This window comes from Copadichromis virginalis, linkage group LG20 (genome assembly GCF_057382275.1).
Source record: "Copadichromis virginalis isolate Kocher_CV1m ecotype Utaka linkage group LG20, C_Virginalis_male_GT1.1, whole genome shotgun sequence".
In the NCBI taxonomy this organism is placed as follows: Eukaryota; Metazoa; Chordata; class Actinopteri; order Cichliformes; family Cichlidae; genus Copadichromis; species Copadichromis virginalis.
The window spans coordinates 23,211,362-23,231,914 of NC_140637.1; the positions used below are offsets into that span (position 1 = coordinate 23,211,362).

Genomic DNA, 20,553 nt, shown 5'->3' on the forward strand with positions numbered 1-20,553 from the left:
AGGCTATACATAAGAGCAAAAGGCTCCACATAAAAAAGTGAATTATTAATTGGCTCAATATTTTGCATTTAAAGCCAGAGTTTTGTAAAGAGTAAAAAGTCTTTGATGCTGTGTTTTCAATTCAAGGTCAGTATTTAGACATAAGCCATTAGTCCTTTTTGATGTTAATGGCAGCTTAACAGCACACAGGCCTGCAGTCAGTAACACTGCTGGGTCTTTAATTGCTGTATAGCTGCAAGCTGGTTACGGGCTATATGAACAGACTGGCATTTCCCCATTTAACACAGAATAATAAATGCTTCACATATGGTGTGAGCCCACATCTTTTTTTTCTTCTTCTCTCTCTTTCTAAATTAATCATTCACAGCATCACTTCCACGTCACTCACTTCCAGTAAAACAACAGTGGGTCCCTGCTAGTCTTTGATTGGTGCCAGTCATCATGACCCGATATTTCCTATTAGTGGAAATCATCAGGAACCATGATGTAATTTATGTGGGATCGTTATTGCCAGAGGAGGGCGGTAGATCCTCATTTTTATAGCAGGTTTGACTAATGTAAAAGTATTACTGGTATTTCAATAATGCCTAATAAATATTTCCGAGAAGGCGCGAGATTAGCGATTAAAAAGGTTTTTCTTGATGAAAAATATCATGACCCCAAGACCTGCATGCACTTGAGCATGAGAAAAAAAACATTAGTGCACAATGGGACACTTTTCAAAACAAAATGAGTGAAAAAGAATTAAGATAAAAAGCAATAATAAATACAAAGTAAAATTAACCTCATCACGGTCTCCAGCATTTTTGCCAACTCCTTTGCTGTGTCTCAGAATGGCCATATATACATCCCTAGAGTCAAGATGGACTCCTGGAGTTAAAACTGAGCATCAGACTAGGGAAAAAATGTGATTTAAGTGACTTTGAATGTGGCATGGTTGCCAGACGGGATTTTATGAGTATTTCAGAAACTCTTACTGGGATTTTCCTACACAACCGTCTCTAGGGTTTACAAAGAATTATCTAAAAAAGAGAAAATATCCAGTGAGCAGCAGTCGCCTGTGCAAATATGCTTAGCTGATGCCAGGGGTCAGAGGAGAATGGCTAAAATTATCCAAAGCTTTATATTGTAACACAGAGATCCTGCAATAATAATGAACCTCTGAGAGGAAAAAATAAGAGAGTTCTGAAGGATATGAGGTCCAAGACAGTCCAGCCAGTCCAGTCACCATCAAAGTGTACCTAATAAGGTGATCAGTGAGTGTATATACACTGAACAAAAATATAAACGCAACACTTTTGTTTTTGCTCCCATTCCCCATGGGATGGACGTAGAGACCTAAAATTCATTCCAGATACACAATATAACCATCCCTCCCAAACAGTGGTCACAAATCAGTCCAAATGTGTGGTAGTGGGCACATCTGCTATATTGAGATAATCCATCCCACCTCACAGGTGTGCCACATCAGGATGCTGATCTGACTTCATGAGTAGTGCACAGGTGTACCTCAGACTGCCCACAACAAAAGGCCACCCTGGAATGTGCAGTTTTGTCTCACAGCAAAATGCCACAGATGCCACAAGCAATGAGGGAGCGTGCAATTGGCATGCTGACAGCAGGAATGTCAACCAGATCTGTCGCCCGTGCATTGAATGTTCATTTCTCAACCATAAGCCGTCTCCACAGGCGTTTCAGAGAATATGGCAGCACATCCAACCGGCCTCACAACCGCAGACCTCGTGTAACCACACCAGCCCAGGACCTCCACATCCAGCAGGTTCACCTCCAAGATCGTCTGAGACCAGCCACCCAGACAGCTGCTGGAACAATTGGTTTGCACAACCAAACAATTTCTGCACAAACTGTCAGAAACCGTCTCAGGGACGCTCAACTGCATGCCCGTCGTCCTCATCTGGGTCTTGACCTGACTCCAGCTCGTCGCCGTAACAGACTTGTGTGGGCAAATGCTCACATTCGATGGCGTCTGGCACGTTGGAGAGGTGTGCGCTTCACGGATGAATCATGGTTCACATTGTTCAGGGCAGATGGCAGCTGAGAATGTCCCAGTTCTTGCATGGCCAGCATACTCACCGGACATGTCACCCATTGAGCATGTTCGGGATGTGTTTGACCGGCGTATACGACAGCGTGTACCAGTTCCCACGAATATCCAACAACCTCGCACAGCCATTGAAGTGGAGTGGACCAACATTCCACAGGCCACAATTGACAATCTGATAGACTCCATGCGACGATGTGTTGCTCTGCATGAGGCAAATGGTGGTCACACCAGATACTGACCGGTTCTGGGTCCCCAGACCCCCAATAGTGCAAAAAACTGCACATTCCAGGGTGGCCTTTTGTTGTGGGCAGTCTGAGGTACACCTGTGGACTACTCATGATGTCAGATCAGCATCCTGATGTGGCACACCTGTGAGGTGGGATGGATTATCTCAATATAGCAGATGTGCCCACTACCACACATTTGGACTGATTTGTGACCACTGTCTGGGAGGGATGGTTATATTGTGTATCTGGAATGAATTTTAGGTCTCTACGTCCATCCCATGGGGAATGGGAGCAGTAACAAAGGTGTTGCGTTTATATTTTTGTTGAGTGTATGTCCCTATCAGCATGTGTCCAGGAAGGGTCCCCAGGCTAGATCTGGAGCATGACACATATGCGAAACGTGACACTTATACCAACTTGGATGTGACCTGGTTTACTAAAGTCCACATCAGATGCTGGGAAACCAAGACAAACTCATGAGAAGTGGGCTAGTGGAACAAGAAATACAACTACTGAAATACCTCAGTGGAGATGGTGGAGTCAAACTGTGTGAGGCAACAGTGTTAACCACCACACATCCATCCATCCATCCATCCATCTATCTATCTATCTATCTATCTATCTATCTATCTATCTATCTATCTATCTATCTATCTATCTATCTATCTATCTATCTATCTATCTATCTATCTATCTATCTATCTATCTATGGAGAGAGAGAGGGATAGTCACTTTTGTGGTATTTAACATACAAAGTGGTTAGGTTTTTATGTGGCTTCATGTTTTTGCAATAAAAAGATAAACCCATGTGGGGAATAGTCATAGATACTAATTTCACACGATTGGACTATATAACATTAAGTTATTACCACTGAAAAGCTTTCATATAGTTTTATTATTCTTTTCAGTCAAGGTTTATCCGGATTCTTCCACAAGGGAGCAGTGCAGTCCTGTTTTGTGTTAGAAACCGTTCTTGTTGATTACTGGATAGAAATATTTGGGTTCCTGCAGCATTGTTGTCGCTATTTAATGTGTGACTTATGGAAGAAATATAGTATCATCAGAGATGATACTATATTTCTTCCATAATATTTGATGGTGAATTTTTTGCAGGTGAATTTTTGCAGGTGAATATTTTTGCAGGGAAATTTGGAGGATAAAAATTCAGTGTTATAAATTCAATGTCTAAAAATAGTTGAATTCTGATGATACTATATTTCTTCCATAGTGACTGGACTTTATGCAGCGACACGTGTTGGTACAGACACTGTTGGGGTTGATCTCTGATCTGTTAGGCCAGAGGGGACACTCAGCTGACAAACCAAGTCTGCGGGGTGCAATTGGCTTCTGCCATTCTACACCGAATATCCAGCTGATCCTGAAATTTGCTTTCCTTAATGGCTGTTAATGAATAGTTCATACAGAGCCTAGTCTGACCCCTGATTAAGACTTCCAACCATGGCAGTGATTAATGTTCCCACTCCTGCTCTGCTGAGTGAGCAAAAGGCTACTTAATAGTTTATAAAATTGGCCAGGTGGAGTGGTCTGTGCACTTAAAGGCTCTTGAAAAGTTGAACCAGCAGCTGACTGTTATTGACCTTTCCAGTGAAAGTCTGGGGAGCAGGCATGCACTATTTCATGCTAATGTGTTTTGTACTAGTTTTCTGTATTAACATCTGAGGGATGCCAGTAAAAATTAAATTCTCTAGCTGTTTAAGTTTATTCCATAGAGGAAATTCACTCAAGCAACCGTTAAAGGGCTTGTCAACAGATATAGCTGATGAGAGGGGACAGAGTGTTTTTCATTCAATTTCAGTGCTGTCATATGACTAAGATCCATCTGATCAAAGTCACTAGCAGATAACGATAAACAATCTGGTAGAAGGGTGTCAGCTTTGGGGTATTTTAGCGAATAATCATAAAAGAGCAGCTTTCTGAAAGGAATTCATTCATCTACAAATGCCACACAGAGAAAGAAAAGACACTTAACAGTAAACAGCATCCAATTAACTGCACCATCGAACCATCTGCGCCAGATTTTTTTTTTCCCGTCAAGCTTGAGAAAGCTACTGTTCACCGACTCTGTTTATCATACATGTGCCCTGTTATTAACAGGTGAGATGCTTCATGTCTCTCAGTAATTGGATGCCAATGTGTGTGTGTGTGTTTGTGAGTGTGCGTGCATGAATGTGCATGCAAGACACAATAATCGTGTGTAGCACTATTTTGCATTCACAGAGTCAGAGTCGTCACAGATGGACCCACAATTCAGGAAGCACGTGCGACTTCTGGAACAAATATTCAGTAACTGTAATTCAAATTGAGTTAATTTTTCTTAAAAAAATTATTTTTGAACATTTTTACGCACTTGGAATTATAAACACACTTCATTTAAGGTAATAACGCCAAATTATAATTTCTAGAAGCACTTTTTGATTCTGAGGGGAAGTTTTGTGACCTTTTAAAACCAAGTGTTTGTGTTTGTGACTAATATGAAACCATTATACTTATTACAGAAGAGAGCACTGCGTATTATGCATAATGTTAAATACAGAGAACACACAAATACTTTGTTTATAAAATTGAAATTATTAAAACTAGAAGATATAGTGAAATTACAAACATTATTAATTATGTTTAGGGCAAAAAATAAAACATTGCCTCTGAAGTTACAAAGATTATTTGTATTGTGTTCAGAAAATGGGGATAGTAGAAGGAAGTTTTATTTTAAGGTTTGCTCGGACCACTCGAAGGCAAATGAGTCCAACTGTTATAGGTATAAGAATGTGGAATTCTCTCCATGATCATCTTAAGGGTTGTACAAATGTTTATCAATTTAAAAGGTGCTATAAGAATAAAATGTTAAACCAATATGAAGAAGATTCAAATAACAGGAGTTAATTATAGAAAGAATTATCCTTTTTAATTTGCTATTTAGTGGTATTGCTCATTGCTGATTGCTGTTTTGTTTTGTTTTGTTGTGTGTAGAATAGTGTCAGAGTGTATTTTGGTTGTCAGTGCCTACTTGCATGGTTATAGATAGGCGTTAATAAGAATTTATTCTTCTTCCTGCTTCTTTTCATGCATGGATACAGTGTCATTTTAATTGAAACAAAGGTTTGTGTGTAGGAAATGAATTACTGTTTTACCATGTGTGAAACAAAATAAAAAGAAACGTTTCTATGCATTTTCATCTTTGCTTATGTATAATGAAGGTAGAAACCCACAAGTTGCATTTCTCTCTGTTTAGCAAGAAAATAAAAATGTTATTTCACAGTTTGAGCTACATATTCATTTTTTTAGAAGTCTTAAACATTATTTGACCATCAAAACAACCTTTTTAACAGCTTCAAAACTAAAAATGGAACTGCGTTGCATTTATTTTTGGATGTGTCTGGTGTATTTATTTCAAAATATCCAAACCAATTTCCTTTCCAAGAGAGACTCGGGTTGATTTGTCGAAACAGAGAGGACAATCTATCGTTTGGCTCTGTAGCCATTTTGATAATGGGAGCACTGCTTGCCAAAAATCTGTTTCCAATCAGACGCTGTGTTTCAAGAAGGGTAGAGGAACCAATTGTAGTTTTGAAAATTATTTTAACTTAAATAACTTAAAATATCTCTCTATCTTGGAAAAATATTGGATGTTATATTGTAAGACTGACTAAATAAAGGGCTGATTCATAGGTTTTGGCGGTGTATATCAGGCTGAAGTGTGATTATGTTCTGGGGCTTGTTTTTTTTTTGTTTCTTTTCCATTCTTTCTTTTATGCCTTCCTTTGTCTTGTCTCCTCTTTTTAGCGTCATTTGTTGTGCCCCCCCCCATTGTTATTTTACTGTCAAATACATGCATTTCAAAGGCTGCCGATTAAAAACTCAACTAACAATTCATCTCAGTTAGTTTATTCAAAAAACATGATGACAGCTTTCATCATTTTCCATTCCACTGTTGAATCTGTAAAACAGAGAAACATTTTCTCCTTTTGCAGGTCATAAATCATCAGTCAATGTAAACCAGTATTTACAGTACATTTTTTCATCTAAAAATAAAAGTGTGTTTTCTTCCCATTTAACAGTCGATATCTCACATTACTCAAAGCGTCCTTGTAAAAGGACAGTTGGAAGATGGTTGGTGCAGATGTTTTGGAAGTTGTGTGTTTTTTTTTTTTTTTTAACGTTTCATTTCACTGATTTAGTCATCCGTCTTGAGCATCATTGTCATCGTCGCTGTCTGCTGTTGCCTAGAAGGACATCAAAGGTGCTGGTTTCGTTCACAGTGGGAGTCTCAACCGTATCTTGTTTTCTGACCATTTGACAGTACAGCGTCACATCAGGGAGAGAAACAAGATGGAACACAAACGGAGACCCATCCTTCTTGTTGTATCTGTGTGTAAGAGGTGACATATAGTATACATGATCACAGACAAAGGACTGAAACTACAAGGCTTGCAAGTACTGCCACTGTAGAGGGCAAGGTGTTTATTTCCGTCAGCAGACACTCACACGGTGCATCCCATCTCTACAGATGTGCATCTTCTTCACCTTTTAGCACTAGCATTATTGCTTTATCAAGCAATTATAATCTCATTAACTCTGTGAGCCCCTTGGATCCATTTCATTAATAAAAGACCAAAGAACTGTTACAGTATACACACATTAAAGTGTATGTTACTCTACAATGCTCACACCCTATAATATATATTTCTAAATTCTCACTGAAATACTGCAGATTAGTCACAATACAAAAATTTTATTGTGGGAATGACATTCAGCCTGAAGTGTTAATGTTCATCTTCCAAGCCTGCAAATTCTGACACCGATGTCCTGAGAGGAAAATGCAGTGTGACACGTGGGTGAGGGGTTGATTAAACTGGCATTAGTCAAATGCTTTTAACAAAAGCTCTAATTACCTTTGAATACGCTCATGGTTGTTACTTTACAGGGAGATAAAGATTAAATGTAAGGTTCCATTGTCTAAATTGTAGCTCTGCCTATAAATCTATGGTTACATCCACATTTCCTTTGCCACTGGGCCAAATGCTTATTACAAACTAAGTGAAACCATGTCAAAAAATAATTCATTCAATAACCGCTACTTATGTCAAATACATATAATTTCAATAGCTACTGCTGAAATGACTCAATCAGTGCATTCCAGCTGAGAAAGGAAACCAAAAGGAGATTTGCTATGACCGAAGATATACCCGCGCCAGGCAAACATCATCACAAAGATTGTTAATCTTTCATCTTTTCATCTTATCATCTTATCGTATGTTACAGGGGGTAACCCTGCCTAGAGCGGGGTTTTTGTCTCTGTCTCAGTGTCTGTAAACCCGATTGGCCGTGTTGAATGAGAATCCTCCAGACTGGTTGGCATGTAGTCTATAGGCTCGTCCTCTCCCCTTTCACTCGTTGATTCTCCGCTCACATATTTGAAGACAGCAGCTCTTCCATGGCTCCTAGAGACGTATTGTGACAAGGGATGAGGGAAAGGGCCACTAAATGGATCCAGGGATGAGCTAAGAGAAATTTCCAAAGGAGGCTGCAGAGAGGGGAGAGAAGAGAGGGGAATACATAAATAGGATTCACATGCAAAAGAGGTTGAAAGTGCAGCACTAGTTTGTTCTTACATCATACTCCTTTGTGACCTCACTAAATAGTTAATACACATTTCTCTCTTGGTATGCTTGTTCTGTATGCACTCAGTGCAAGTCTGTGCTGTCCTGAGAGCACAGATGTATCTAAGAGTCTCTCTAATATCCAAGCATTTGTCTCAGTAAGGATGCCTTATTGTCAGCAACCTTTCATTGTGGTTTTGGTGAACTGTAGATGGATAAATGGAAGGACCAGACACATCTCTATAATCCTGTGTCAGATTCCCCCCCCCCCAAGATACTATTCATCGGCAGTGGATAGTCTTCAGGCCTGGTTCAGTCTCCTCAGGTTTTTTTTTTTTCTTGGGGGGGGACTGCACAACGTATAGAGATACAGCATGCTCTAAACTTGACTAATACCTCTTTGGGAATCACCATGTTGGTGTAAAACTACTATTTCATGGCTATCAAACTGTGTTGTTGTTTGCATTTTTCATAGGTTCAACTAAAGAAGTGGGGGAAAAAGACAACCACCGAACAACAGAATAAAATTCATGCTTGTTGTTCCGAGTACAATATACAACCACATTTACACTAGTGTGAAACTTTTGTGATTAATCTCTGTTGATGTAATACTCTGCACTCAGTCACAGAGCAACAGTCTCCAAAACAAACAGTCATTTGGACAAGCACTGGCAGACTGACTAAGAAGTAGAATAATGGTACTAAGTAGTGAAAAAGACAATAAAATGGAGATGAATAAATTATTAATAATTGGAGGTAGAAAAGGCTACAAAGCTTTACAAAAAAGGGATTTAATTAGCAAACCTTTTTTTTTTCTCTAATTATCTATTCTTGGGTCTTTTCAAACAACAGATTCAACCAGGTGGTTTCCCTGACAACTAGCCAGTTTGTTGCATCCTAAAATGACACCAGTGTCAGCAGAACGGCAGACTTTTCTTTCCCAGACTGTTGGCATTTCGGCTCCAAGCCCTCCTTTTCTGATTGCCAAGGAAGAGACAATACCTGTCTGTAGATTTGCAGCCAACACAGACAGATGTAACGTAGAACCGTAGTAAACCTCGACCAGGAAACAACAGCGGGACAGAATGGAAAAGCAGACAGGACAGAGAGGCGCTGATATGACTTGAGGCTTGCACAGACAAAGAGAAAACAGTTTCTGTGATAGAAATTCTTTTAAATGAGCTCCCTATGGAGTCGTCAGAGCCTAGATGAAGCAGAGGAGGGGAGGTGGGTGGGAAGACGAGAGGGATGGGGGTGAAACGCAACTGAGCAAAATTTGTTCTGAGGAGAAATGACATGTTCCTCCTTCTTCTCTGTCTGTCACACTCAGAGTTTCATTCATATTCTAATTAAGCTGGCGGGCACCATAGGGAGCTCCGAGTAAAGCTGTGCAAGGATGGGCAACACACAGAATCGATTCAGAGCAAAAAGGTTACCAAGGCAGTCTCGTAAGGCAGCCAAAGTGCTATTGACAGGGTTTCTTTTTGCATTTGGGGGTGGGTGGTGTCTGGTGTTTTGTAGAGGTTAATTGCAACTTCATCAGTTTTAGATAATTACTGGAAAGAGTCTAAAATATGGCAGATGGCTGCATACAAATGCACAGAATGACTGATGAAAAATTGATATGTTGAAGAAGAAGGGGGGGGGGGGGGGGGTTCTGACAGTATGTTATAAAGATATTATTCGCAACCAGTGGCTAAGAGGAAGAGGGAAGGTGGATCTCCCACTGGGCTCTGATGTGAATCCTCTCTCCCAAAGCATTCAAGATGTTACAACCCCTGCATGGTTTACGTTGCCCTAAGAGAGCTGTGGCTCTGGGCTTTGAAAGACATCAACCTTACCTTTCACTTGCTGACTAAAGTAAAGCAACCAATTCTACCGAGAACACTTGAAATGTAGTGTGTAAAAGTACAAATAAAAGATCCACACACACAAAAAAAGATAAGGCACCGCACCATTCCCAACAGTAGCAGGGTTGTATACATGAAGAGCAGTATTGTATGCTGCATAGTACTGCCAGGACGGATGCGCTCATGTATAAATTTGCATTTAGCTTTGATGCTGGGATGTAAATCTACATTCTTTCAAATGTTTTGCATTTCAAACGCTTACTGTCTGCAGACTTAAAAAGTGGATAAAAAGTTTATAACAGTGAATTCCAAAAGTTTTTCAGTCTAATATTAAACAATATGTAAAGGAGTGAGGTGGGTTATGCTCCAAGAGTCACATCATTGTGAGCTGGACTTTGTTTTTAACCATGAAATGGACCCTGACTATCAGAACACATTTATCTCACTGGAATCAGCCTCTGTATGGTTGGATGGGTTAGATAGATGATTGGTATTTTATATGCAAAAGATTACTATCAATTCCCTTATTGTTCATTTGACTGATCATTACTCATCACTGACAATTACTTGACTATTATTTACATGCCATAAAACGAAATAAAACATATCCAATATCTGATAGCTGTAGGCCCCCTTTTTCCAATTCAGATGCAAATTCTATTCCCTGTTTTTTAAGAGGTTTCTGTGAAACTGAACTAAGTCATTTCATGTTGTTTCTGGAGGGTAGGAATTATCATAGCGTAACACATTAAACCCTGGTTTAGCAAAGAGCGTAACAAGATTTCAGATAGGGGAACATGAATCATTTTCTTGCATGAACCAAACACATCTACCAACAATGTGACCACAGACCCCCTGAAAACAGGGAGAAGAAGCTATCAGGAATGATCTTAAAATCCCCCTTTCTTATGACTTCTGCTAGACCGCGGATGTCAGCAGCCCTCAGCCTCAGCGTGTCATCTGTCAGGAGAAATCGTCTAATATGAACATGGTGCCAAATAAGGCAAAGAGGCACTTGGAAACCAAACATCCCCTCTGAGAGAAACTTGGCCAATTTCAAAAGAGCACTGGAGGGGAACCAGAAGCAACAAGACTCTTGGACTGCATGAACACATCTTATTAGGTGAAGGAGGCAAAATGAGCTATTGCAAAGCAAAAAATTTCATGTCATGTTATCAAAAATGCCCATATATCAAAAGAATAACTGAAAACATGCCAATTGATGTAGGGTTCTTTTTTTCTCAGCCGGAAAAGGGTGGAGTGCCCACTCCGGGTCGGGGATGAGTTCCTGCCCCAAGTGGAGGAGTTCAAGTATCTCGGGGTCTTGTTCGCGAGTGATGGGAGAAGGGAGCCGGAGATCGACAGACGGATTGGGGCTGCAGCTGCAGTAATGCGGACGCTGCACCGGTCCGTCGTGGTGAAGAGGGAGCTGAGTGTAAAAGCGAAGCTCTCAATTTACCGGTCGATCTACGTCCCTACCCTCACCTATGGCCACGAGCTGTGGGTAGTGACCGAAAGAACGAGATCGCGGATACAAGCGGCAGAAATGAGCTTCCTCCGAAGGGTGGCTGGCCTCTCCCTTAGAGATAGGGTGAGAAGTTCGGTCATCCGGGAGGGGCTCAGAGTAGAGCAGCTGCTGCTCCACATCGAAAGGAGCCAGCTGAGGTGGTTCGGGCATCTGACAAGGATGCCCCCTGGGCGCCTCCTGGGTGAGGTGTTCCAGGCATGTCCCACCGGGAGGAGGCCCCGGGGCAGACCCAGGACACGCTGGAGAGATTATATCTCAAATAAAGTTGACTTTGACTTTGATCTCTCGGCTGGCCTGGGAACGCCTTGGTATTCCCCCGGATAAGCTGGAGGAGGTGGCTGGGGAGAGGGAGGTCTGGGCCTCTTTGCTTAGGCTGCTGCCCCCGCGACCCGGCCCCGGACAAAGCGGATGAAGATGGATGGATGGGTTCTTTTTTTCTCAAACATGAATATATATGTATGCCTTAAGAGTTTACCTTGGGCTTTTTAGTGTCCCAAACAAGTTATGTATTTTTAAAGCACAGTGATAGGCTGCTTAAGGTTCCTAGTTTGAATCTCTTGCCCTGCTTGGGCCTTTCTTTGTGGACTTTTCTTGCTTTCTCTCTGATTAGGATAGATTTCTTCAAGGTACACCGCCTTCAGCCTAGAATCAAAAGACCCGAATTATAGGTTAATTGGTGATTCTTAATCGATTATGGCTGTGAGGCAGGTGAGTTGTAAAGTGCTTTGAGTGGTCAGTAAGTAAGACAAGATCCATTACATGGATCTGCAGCAATGACTGAAAATGAACTGTGTGTTTTCTAAAACATCAGTTTTATTTATGTTGTTTCCATTCATGTTTTATATGGTAGAAGGAAAGAAAAAAGAAGCCAATGAGAAAAATCTAGCAAAGTCTTTAGAAGTGAATATCAGGAGTTTAGGGAGGAAAGAAAAGGCTTGTGAGGACTTTAAGAGATTATGTGTTCTTCCGAGGCTCACAGGAAGGGCTGCTATTACAGAAACCAAAAATACCTAACCATCGAAGTCACCACAGCCAACCTTTAAAGGGCAGAGTAGCAGTTTAGTCACGGGCTTTCATGAAGTTGGGTGACTTGTGAAAGACATCTTAAAAATGAACATTCGCAGCTGGTGCAGTGGAGGCCAAAACATCCCCCTCCAACCATCCCATCTAGTGTTTTAGTCTATTTTTACATTTCTGCACCTCCAGTTTTATTTTGCTATTTTCTCAGGGCATGGAAATATCATGAAATGTTTTAATTTAATAATCAAAATTTACAGATGGGGAACATCTTAAAAAAAATCTTTCCACAATTTTTATGGACATCAAATAACGGACAAACTTCCCTTTTATCCACAGACAAGAGTTTTGTTTTTCACTGGGTATCGCATGCAGAAGAGCATTTTCAACCATAATTTGCAGCCAAAGTAATCTCATTCTTGGCTGAGTGTGAAATGTTATTACATTGCTTTAAGCAACTGAGCCTGCTTTACGCAGATTAACAAGAAGCAGAAAAGTAGGGCCCCGTAGTCAGAGAATAAAAGTGAAATCAGATCAAGTATCAATGTCCCTTTATTAACCTCTTCACCTGTCTCATTTCTTTATCTCTGTGATCTGTTCATTTCAGTTCCAGTATTTTTCTCTGTTAAACACTTCACCTCCAGTCTCAGCTCTCTGTCCTCCTTTTTATGGCACACTAGTCTTGTCTTTTTCACCTCTCCATATTCAAATCATACCCTCCAGGTGTTTAGGTGCTCTTTTCTATAATTTGTCCCTTTAATTTTGTATCACAGCTCTGTTTCAGCTTTTTTAATGAATTGGAGAGAGACAGAGAAAGTCTGCACTGCTTGTAAAAGCTTAAGAATTACTGAACAGAGCCTTCTACAATCCTGACATCAATAATGTGAGGGCCTTGTAAGGGTTGCGTTAAAGTGTGCTATCGCGGCTCAGATCAGAGACAAGCTCCCATCAGATTCAGCTTTACTGCTGCATCTGTATTTTCACCCCCCCTTTTTTTTTTTAAGTTATTGTGAGATCAATATTTAATTTTTGGTAAATCCACTGGAGATGAATCAGACCTGACAGCTGGTATGACGGCTCTGCTAAATCACCCCAGAATTGAAAGTGTATTGGGCGAATCATTCAGGGAGAATAGTTAGAAGTGTGTGTGGAGTGAGCAAAGATGAACAAGTCTAAATCCTAATATGCATTAACCACTGAGTGAGTCTGCTTCTTTCTTTCTTTCTCTCTATCTTCTGTTTCACCATCAGCATCCTTCTCCACATCTGACTCACAAGCCAAAACGTCAGCCTCATTCCCTTTTCTCCTCACATCAGCATATTTTTTCCGTCTTAACCCAGCCCCACCTGGTGACTGATCCACAGAAACTTAATTCCATCAGAAATATATTTTACTAAAAAATTGAAATATATATTTTTTTGGTAGGGATAAAGGAAGAGTTTTGGAACTTTTGGAAATAAGAGGATAATCTGCGGGCCATAAATGTCTCTATGAAGCTTTATGGCAAATGGTAAATGGACTGGTTCTTATGTAGTGCCTCTCTACTCTACCTGAACACTCAAAATGCTTTAAACAACATGCCTCATTCACCTAGTCACACTCATTCATACAAGCACTTTGTGTCTAACATTCACACTCTGATGGATGCATTGGAGAGCAACCTGGTTAGTGTCTTGCCCGAGGATTTTTGGCATGCAGACTGGAGCAGCCCCGCGATCGAATGACCAGTCTTCTGATTTGTAGGTGACATGCTCTACCACCTGAGCTACAGGCACACCAAAATCATACAAAAGCAGTGGGATCAGTGGTTTGGATGAAAATGGTCAGGTAAGTGACAGCCATTGGTGTCTTATTTCTACAGCCATGTTACTGGAATGGTTAAGATACAAGTTGGCTGAGGCACTGACAATAAACTGCGATGTTTGACTTTAGGCTAGAAAACAGCTGTGTCTCTTCCTCCTCTACTTCTGAGAAGTTCTGACAATAAAATTGTGGATGACTTTGACACTGGTTACATGAAGTTGATTGCAACATTAACTTGTTTTTTAGAAAATGACAAGATTGTTATCTTACACTAAACCAGTTTCAGTCCAGACCTTCACCTTTTCCTGAGATGAGCACCTCATCAGCACCTCCTCACATCACACCACCTCATAACACTTCTCATTTCATTTCAGCCACTGAAACATCCCCATTATCGCTTCTTCCAAGGGTTCACACCTCGACCTGCCTTTATCACCTTTGAATACCCTGCAACCCTGTGAAACTCAGGTGTTTTATGAGTGCACCAAATTAGCTTGGCCTTATAGCTTAAAGTCAGAGGCTGCTGAACTGGGAAATTACATTTGCATTGCAATGCATTTTCCAGTTAATAGAAGTTTCCAAAAGCAATTCTGCCTACCAGTAAGTTGCATCACATGTCTCAGTTTAATTCAGCTTAATTTAATACAGCATGCTTGGTTGGCACGCATGCCATCAAATGCACTTTTACATTCTTTATCTGTAAGTGAAGTGAATGAGGCAAAAAGATGAGAGGGAGTGGTCCATCCGTGTCAAACAGTACTGAGTGCTAACCTGAGACTGATTTTGTATAATTACCACTTCAAAGAAAGTGCAGCGCCTTTTACTGAAACAAATTAGAATTTAGTCTTTAGTAGTCACCCAATTCAGTCCTGTGTGCTGTTTCTTGTTATTCATTAATTACTGTAGGGGTTTTATACCAATTACAATTCTTAATTCAGCAACTCTCAAACATTTTCTGCAACCCCAACCTCTCACCCCGAATATATCTACATTATTGCTCTTTCAGGCACAACCTTTGCTTCTAAGCTCTAAAGAATTCATTTTTATTAATAGAGAACTACAACTCCAGTGTTTTCATTACTGAATGTAAATTCAAACTATCACATGATAATATTTTAAACCACATAAACTCTCTTCACTGCTTCCCTATATCTCAAACTGAAGATGATTTATCTTTATTGTTGTTAGTTTGTTGTAGATGTTTAACTGGCAAACTTGTCCATGCCTTGACAACAGTGCACAACCATGCAGGATTTTTGTACAGCTTCGTGCTGTAGCCCCAGATGTGTAGCTCTTCCGTCTCTCTGGCTCTGTACACAGCTTTATGTATGGGCCACTGAAAAATTAAAATTCACATAAACATATTTTCCCCACACTTACCCCAAAGTGGTCTGCAGCAAGTAGGAATATGCAGAAAACCAAACAGTAACTTCAGCAGCATGCATGATCAGATACTGAAAGTGGAGAGCTTGTCAAAGTACAAGGAGTGTTTCATTTACTTGTTTGTATCTAACTGGTGATTATAAGAGCCCTTGTGCCATCAGTTGATGATGATCACTTGATGACAAAAACAACTTCACTGCTCAGCCTGATTTAACAAAATAATCAATTTTAGACAAAAACACTCATGTTAAGGGAGACTGGGCATTTTTTTTTTCTTGAATTTTGCAGAAAAAGCTTTGTTCTTCAGGATAATCTGAAACCTCGAGACATTTTTTGTTTTAAGCTTGAACAATCTAGAAACGACTAAGGCTGTAAGCTTCTTGCAATTCCCCTTAAATGTTGCAGAATCCCTTTTATTCAAGGTATGTGCTCAGCTAGGATGTTGCTGCTTCTTGATATAGGTCATGATCTTGAAGATTATAGTGTTTAAACGGAGTGAAGGTGCCCCGCATTTGGCTTTGAATACAAACTCTTACACCAAGAAAAACTATGGCACTTATCATCATTACATTTGGCCTATTGGATGAGGTAATTCTGCTAAAGTTGGAATATAAAATGTACTGAAAATGTTGGAAGCTTTAAATAACCATATAATCGTGCTCATACAGAGAAAGGAGCCTGTGCACGTGTTTCCCTTTGATGCCACCCAGTCCTCAATGCGCACAGAAAACAATCACCGCAGCAGATAAAAAGAAAAACACTCCTTTTAAGACACAAACCACATCAACGTCTGAATCCAGGTCAGCAGTGCCTGCCTGAGCAAGTTTATTGATGGCTGGAAAATAAAAGAATTTACCGAAGTCACCATTCAGAGGCAGTGCAGCAAATCAAGGGCTCCCTTCAATAAAACCACACAGCCACAAACAATTGCACTTGAATGCCCAACTCCACGTATGTCACAGCAGGCATCAATGGTCTCACGCTGCCACCTCCCAATTTAACCAAGCCCAACTGCTCTTCCCCTGTCTCTTGTTATTGTTCCCTCTCTCACATCAATACACCAGCACACAATTACAGGCACAAAACAGAAGTGCACAGCAGCGTGGTTATTCGCTCACAAAATCTTGAGATCTTACTTCTACTAAGGAGCTGCAGGTTGCGGACCTCTTCTCTGACCTGCAGCTGGAGGACCTGTTGGAGGACCTCCTGCCTTAGTGTCTCCTGGACAATGCCCATCCTCTCCAACTTCTCCCCATTTAAACGCAGCAATGCCCGTCCTGCAAGGAACAGAAGGGAAACGTCAGGATAGTTTTCTCCACTAATTCAGAAAGTAGCCATAAAATAGATATTTCAGTGTTATCAGCTTAAAATTTTGATTTAGCCCTTGTAAATGAAATATTGTTTCATATAACCCTATGGGAAAATACTGACACATTTAACTACTACATTTACATTTGATAAAATGTAACAGTAATGTAGCTGCAAGAACATATCAGGACCCATCTCTTTGTGTGTGTGAGTGTTATAAAGCATCTATTAAATGTTGCAGTGTTGTCGCTGACATAAATAAAATAAGAAAAATATACATTTGATAGAAATCTGTGGGTTCCACATGTTTCCAATGTGAATTTTCTCCCAATCTCAAAAAAGAAAAGGCAAATGAAATGCACATTCTTATGTACATAAATTAGAAATGTTTTTTCTTTTCCTGGTCAGCACTTCAGCCACCTGGTGGCTAACAGTAAAAAGGCTGGCTCACACAGGCAGACTCTTTCTATGGTTAAGTTTTACTACAGTTTGGCAGTTAACCCTGGGGACACTCACATTTAACATACCATTACCCACAGTAAACAGCTTTTACAACCAAGCCGCACTCCCATGAACACAGACACAATATCAAACACTTGTATGTGTGGAGGTGCAGCACACAGAGAGCTTACTGAGAGTAGGAGAGCTACGTCCTTCGCAGGCTGTCATGGTCCTGGGTCGTTGACCCAGCGTTTTGTGTTTTGTGACTATTTCCCTCTGTTCTAGTTATTCTGTGTCCTCCCCCCTTGTGTCCGGTTCGGGTTCTAGATTTCCTGTTTTACTTTGTAGGTCTGTGTCTCGTTATGCCCATTAAGTTCCAGCTGTGTCCCCTCCTGTGTGCCATTTCCTCATTACCTGGTGTGTGTATTTATAGTTGGTGTCTGCCTGTGCTCCTCGTCGGGTCGTCTGCACTCATCCGTGTATTTCTGCTAGTGATGGGATTTCCGGCTCTTTTTAGAGACCCGGCTCTTTCGGTTCGGCTCACTAAAAAGAGCCGACTCTTTCGGCTCCGAACCGGCTCTTCAGGTTGTTTTGTTGCTTTAATTAATTTATTATTAACAATAATATAAAATTATGCACAAAAGGAATTACTAACGTAAAAACAAGTGGTTTTATTTATATATGTTTATATATAAATATATGCGGTGGCCCCTAGAGACAAAACACGTACAAACTCCAAAACACATTTCTAGCATGAACTGAACTTCCAAAGCAGAGCTACTAGATCACTTAAATTACACAATTGAAAGCATGTGTGTATTGTTTGTGTATTTATACACAGGCACTCATATATATATTCAAATAATTTAAAAAAAAGTTCATTTACCTGTTACTACCACACACCAAATCCGGTCGTTGGTACTTGCTGGCTTGTGTAGCCACAAGATAACAAAGGCTCAACACTGCGCCCAGCATCCTGGAGCACTTCTGTTGTCTTTTGTACGTGTTTTGAGTTTTTATGTGCTTCTGAGTTTTTACGTGCTTCGGAGTTTGTACGTGTTTTTACGTGTTTTGGAGTTTTTACGTGTTTTGGAGTTTGTACGTGTTTTTACGTGTTTTGGAGTTTGTACATGCTTCAGAGTTCGTACGTGATTTGAAGTTTGTATGTGCTTTGTCTCTAGGGGCCACCGTAAATATACTTTTATTTATTCACTCCACATAAAATGTAATAAATAAATCATATAATACAAAAATCAACTATTCACATTTCAAGTTTTAACTATTTAAATTTTCAGCTTTTTCCTTTCACAAATTTAAAGTGAAAAGAACACAAAACACTGCAAACCACAACACAATTAAATATAAATTATAATATGAAAACAAAAAGAACATGCATATTCTCTGTCATATGGACCTGCATGAATAAACTTTCTCAATCCTTTATCATCTGCAACCGAAAATAGTTGTGGATGATTACTATACCTTTCTAATGTTGTTGTCCCTGCCTCTCTTTCCCCCTCTGGCTCTGTTCCTGTGCTACTGAGTGTAACTACCGCCCCTCCCCCCTCTGCCCAGCGTAAAGCACAAGGCTCGCGTGCAGAGTGAAGCGGAAAAAAAGTGCGAGAGAGAGGCTGAGAGAAAGAAAAGAAAAAAAAAACCCACGTGACGGCTCGCGATAAGGAGCCGGCTCGCGTCGTTCACGTCAAAGAGTCGGCTCTAAGAGCCATTTCGTTCGCGAACGACCCATCACTAATTTCTGCGTATCTCTGCATTCATCTGCGTTCCATGGTGTCCTGTCTCTGCGTCCCTCTGCCCCGCACCCCCTTTGTACGGTCTCAGGTTTGCTATTTAGTTTCTCCCAGTTTAGGTTTCCGTTTGTAAAGTACTCATACCTCGTTGCCTGTTTTTGTCACCACCACCTTTGTAAATAAAACATCACTCGTATCATCAGTTTGCTGCATCTTGGGTCCTCCTTTTCCTCCACACCACACGGCTCCCTCCGCCAGCCGTGACAGTACGACCCGACCAAACATGGACCCAGCAGCATCCGCACCGTCCCAGGAGTTTCGGGAGGAAGTGATCGACAGCGTCTCCAGGTTGGTCAACCTGTGGCTGGAGCATGAGGAGGAAGAGCTTCACCACGCTGTAGAAGCTAGGCTACAGCAGCTGATGTCTGCTCACTGCTGGCTACTCGACTCTCTTCACCCGCTCGCACAGGACTTCATCCTTAACGAACTTCACCTCCACCCTCCAGCCGCTACCGCTTCCCAACCCAGCCCGGCGGTGAAGATTTTGCCCGGCCCGCCGGAGGTTTTGCCCGGCCCGCCGGAGGTTTTGCCCGGCCCGCCGGAGGTTTTGCCCGGCCCGCCGGAGGTTTTGCCCGGGAGGAAGCGACGATCGCGCCGTCGGCGCGTCGCCCCACAGCCGGAGGTTGGGACTTCGGAACTGCCGGCTGTGGTGAGTGGAAAAGACACTCCGTCTGTTTCGCCAGCTCGCATGACTGTTTATTCCGGGGCTGTGTTTGTTGAGCCAGCTGCCCAGCCGGTAGCTCGGTTAGCTGCCCTGCAGCCGCTACCTCAGTTAGCCACTCAATCTCCACCTCCATTACAGTCACAGCCAGACCTATTAGACACCTTGTTACAATCCGTGGCTCAGTCAATAGCTCAGTTGGCAAGAGACTCATCAGCGTTATTACCAGCTCAGCCACCATCTTCACCAGCTCCGCCTGTACTACAAGTCCAGTCCATCCAACCGGAAAAGCACTGTTTTTCACCTGTTCATGTCAAGCAGAGAGACACACCACATAACGCAGTAGTCAGTCCGCAACAGCTGGCCAGCCCAGAGACTGTGACGCACTCCAGGGCCTCCCCAGAGGCTGGGTCCCAGCCCCTGGCCGACTCTGGACCCCTGAAGGTTAAGAAGCCAGCTGAGGACTGCATCCGGCTGTCGCTGCCTGAGCTGAGTCGATGCTCTGTGCAGCTGCAGTCTGCTTTGTGTTTGCCAGAGGCCCGTGCGCCTGCTGGTTCTGACCCGTACCTGCCAGAGGCCCGTGCGCCTGCTGGCTCTGTTCTGTGCCTGCCAGAGGCCCGTGCGCCTGCTGGTTCTGAACTGTGCCTGCCAGAGGCCCGTGCGCCTACTGGTTCTGACCTGTGTGTTCCAGGGGCCCCGGTGCCCACTGGTCCAGAGACTGTTTTCGCTGGGGGGCCCGAGGAGCCCGTCCAGCCTCCTGCTTCGCCTGCTGGGGGGCCCGAGGAGCCCGTCCAGCCTCCTGTCTCGCCTGCTGGGGGGCCCGAGGAGCCCGTCCAGCCCCAAG

At 41.9% G+C, this 20,553-nt stretch overlaps 1 protein-coding gene across 1 annotated transcript in view; it reads right to left on the reverse strand.

The window, feature by feature from the left end:
• Positions 1 to 6,179: 6,179 nt before the first annotated feature.
• Positions 6,180 to 20,553, reverse strand: part of LOC146684839 (sterile alpha motif domain-containing protein 10-like) — a 66,941-nt gene continuing 52,567 nt past the window's right edge. Inside the window, exons 4-5 of the mRNA XM_085443931.1 lie at positions 16,628 to 16,768; positions 6,180 to 7,834 (exon numbers count right to left, since the gene is read on the reverse strand). Of these exons, the coding sequence (XP_085300057.1) occupies positions 7,812 to 7,834; positions 16,628 to 16,768 (164 nt within the window). The 3' untranslated portion in view covers positions 6,180 to 7,811. The remainder of the gene's footprint in view (positions 7,835 to 16,627; positions 16,769 to 20,553) is intronic.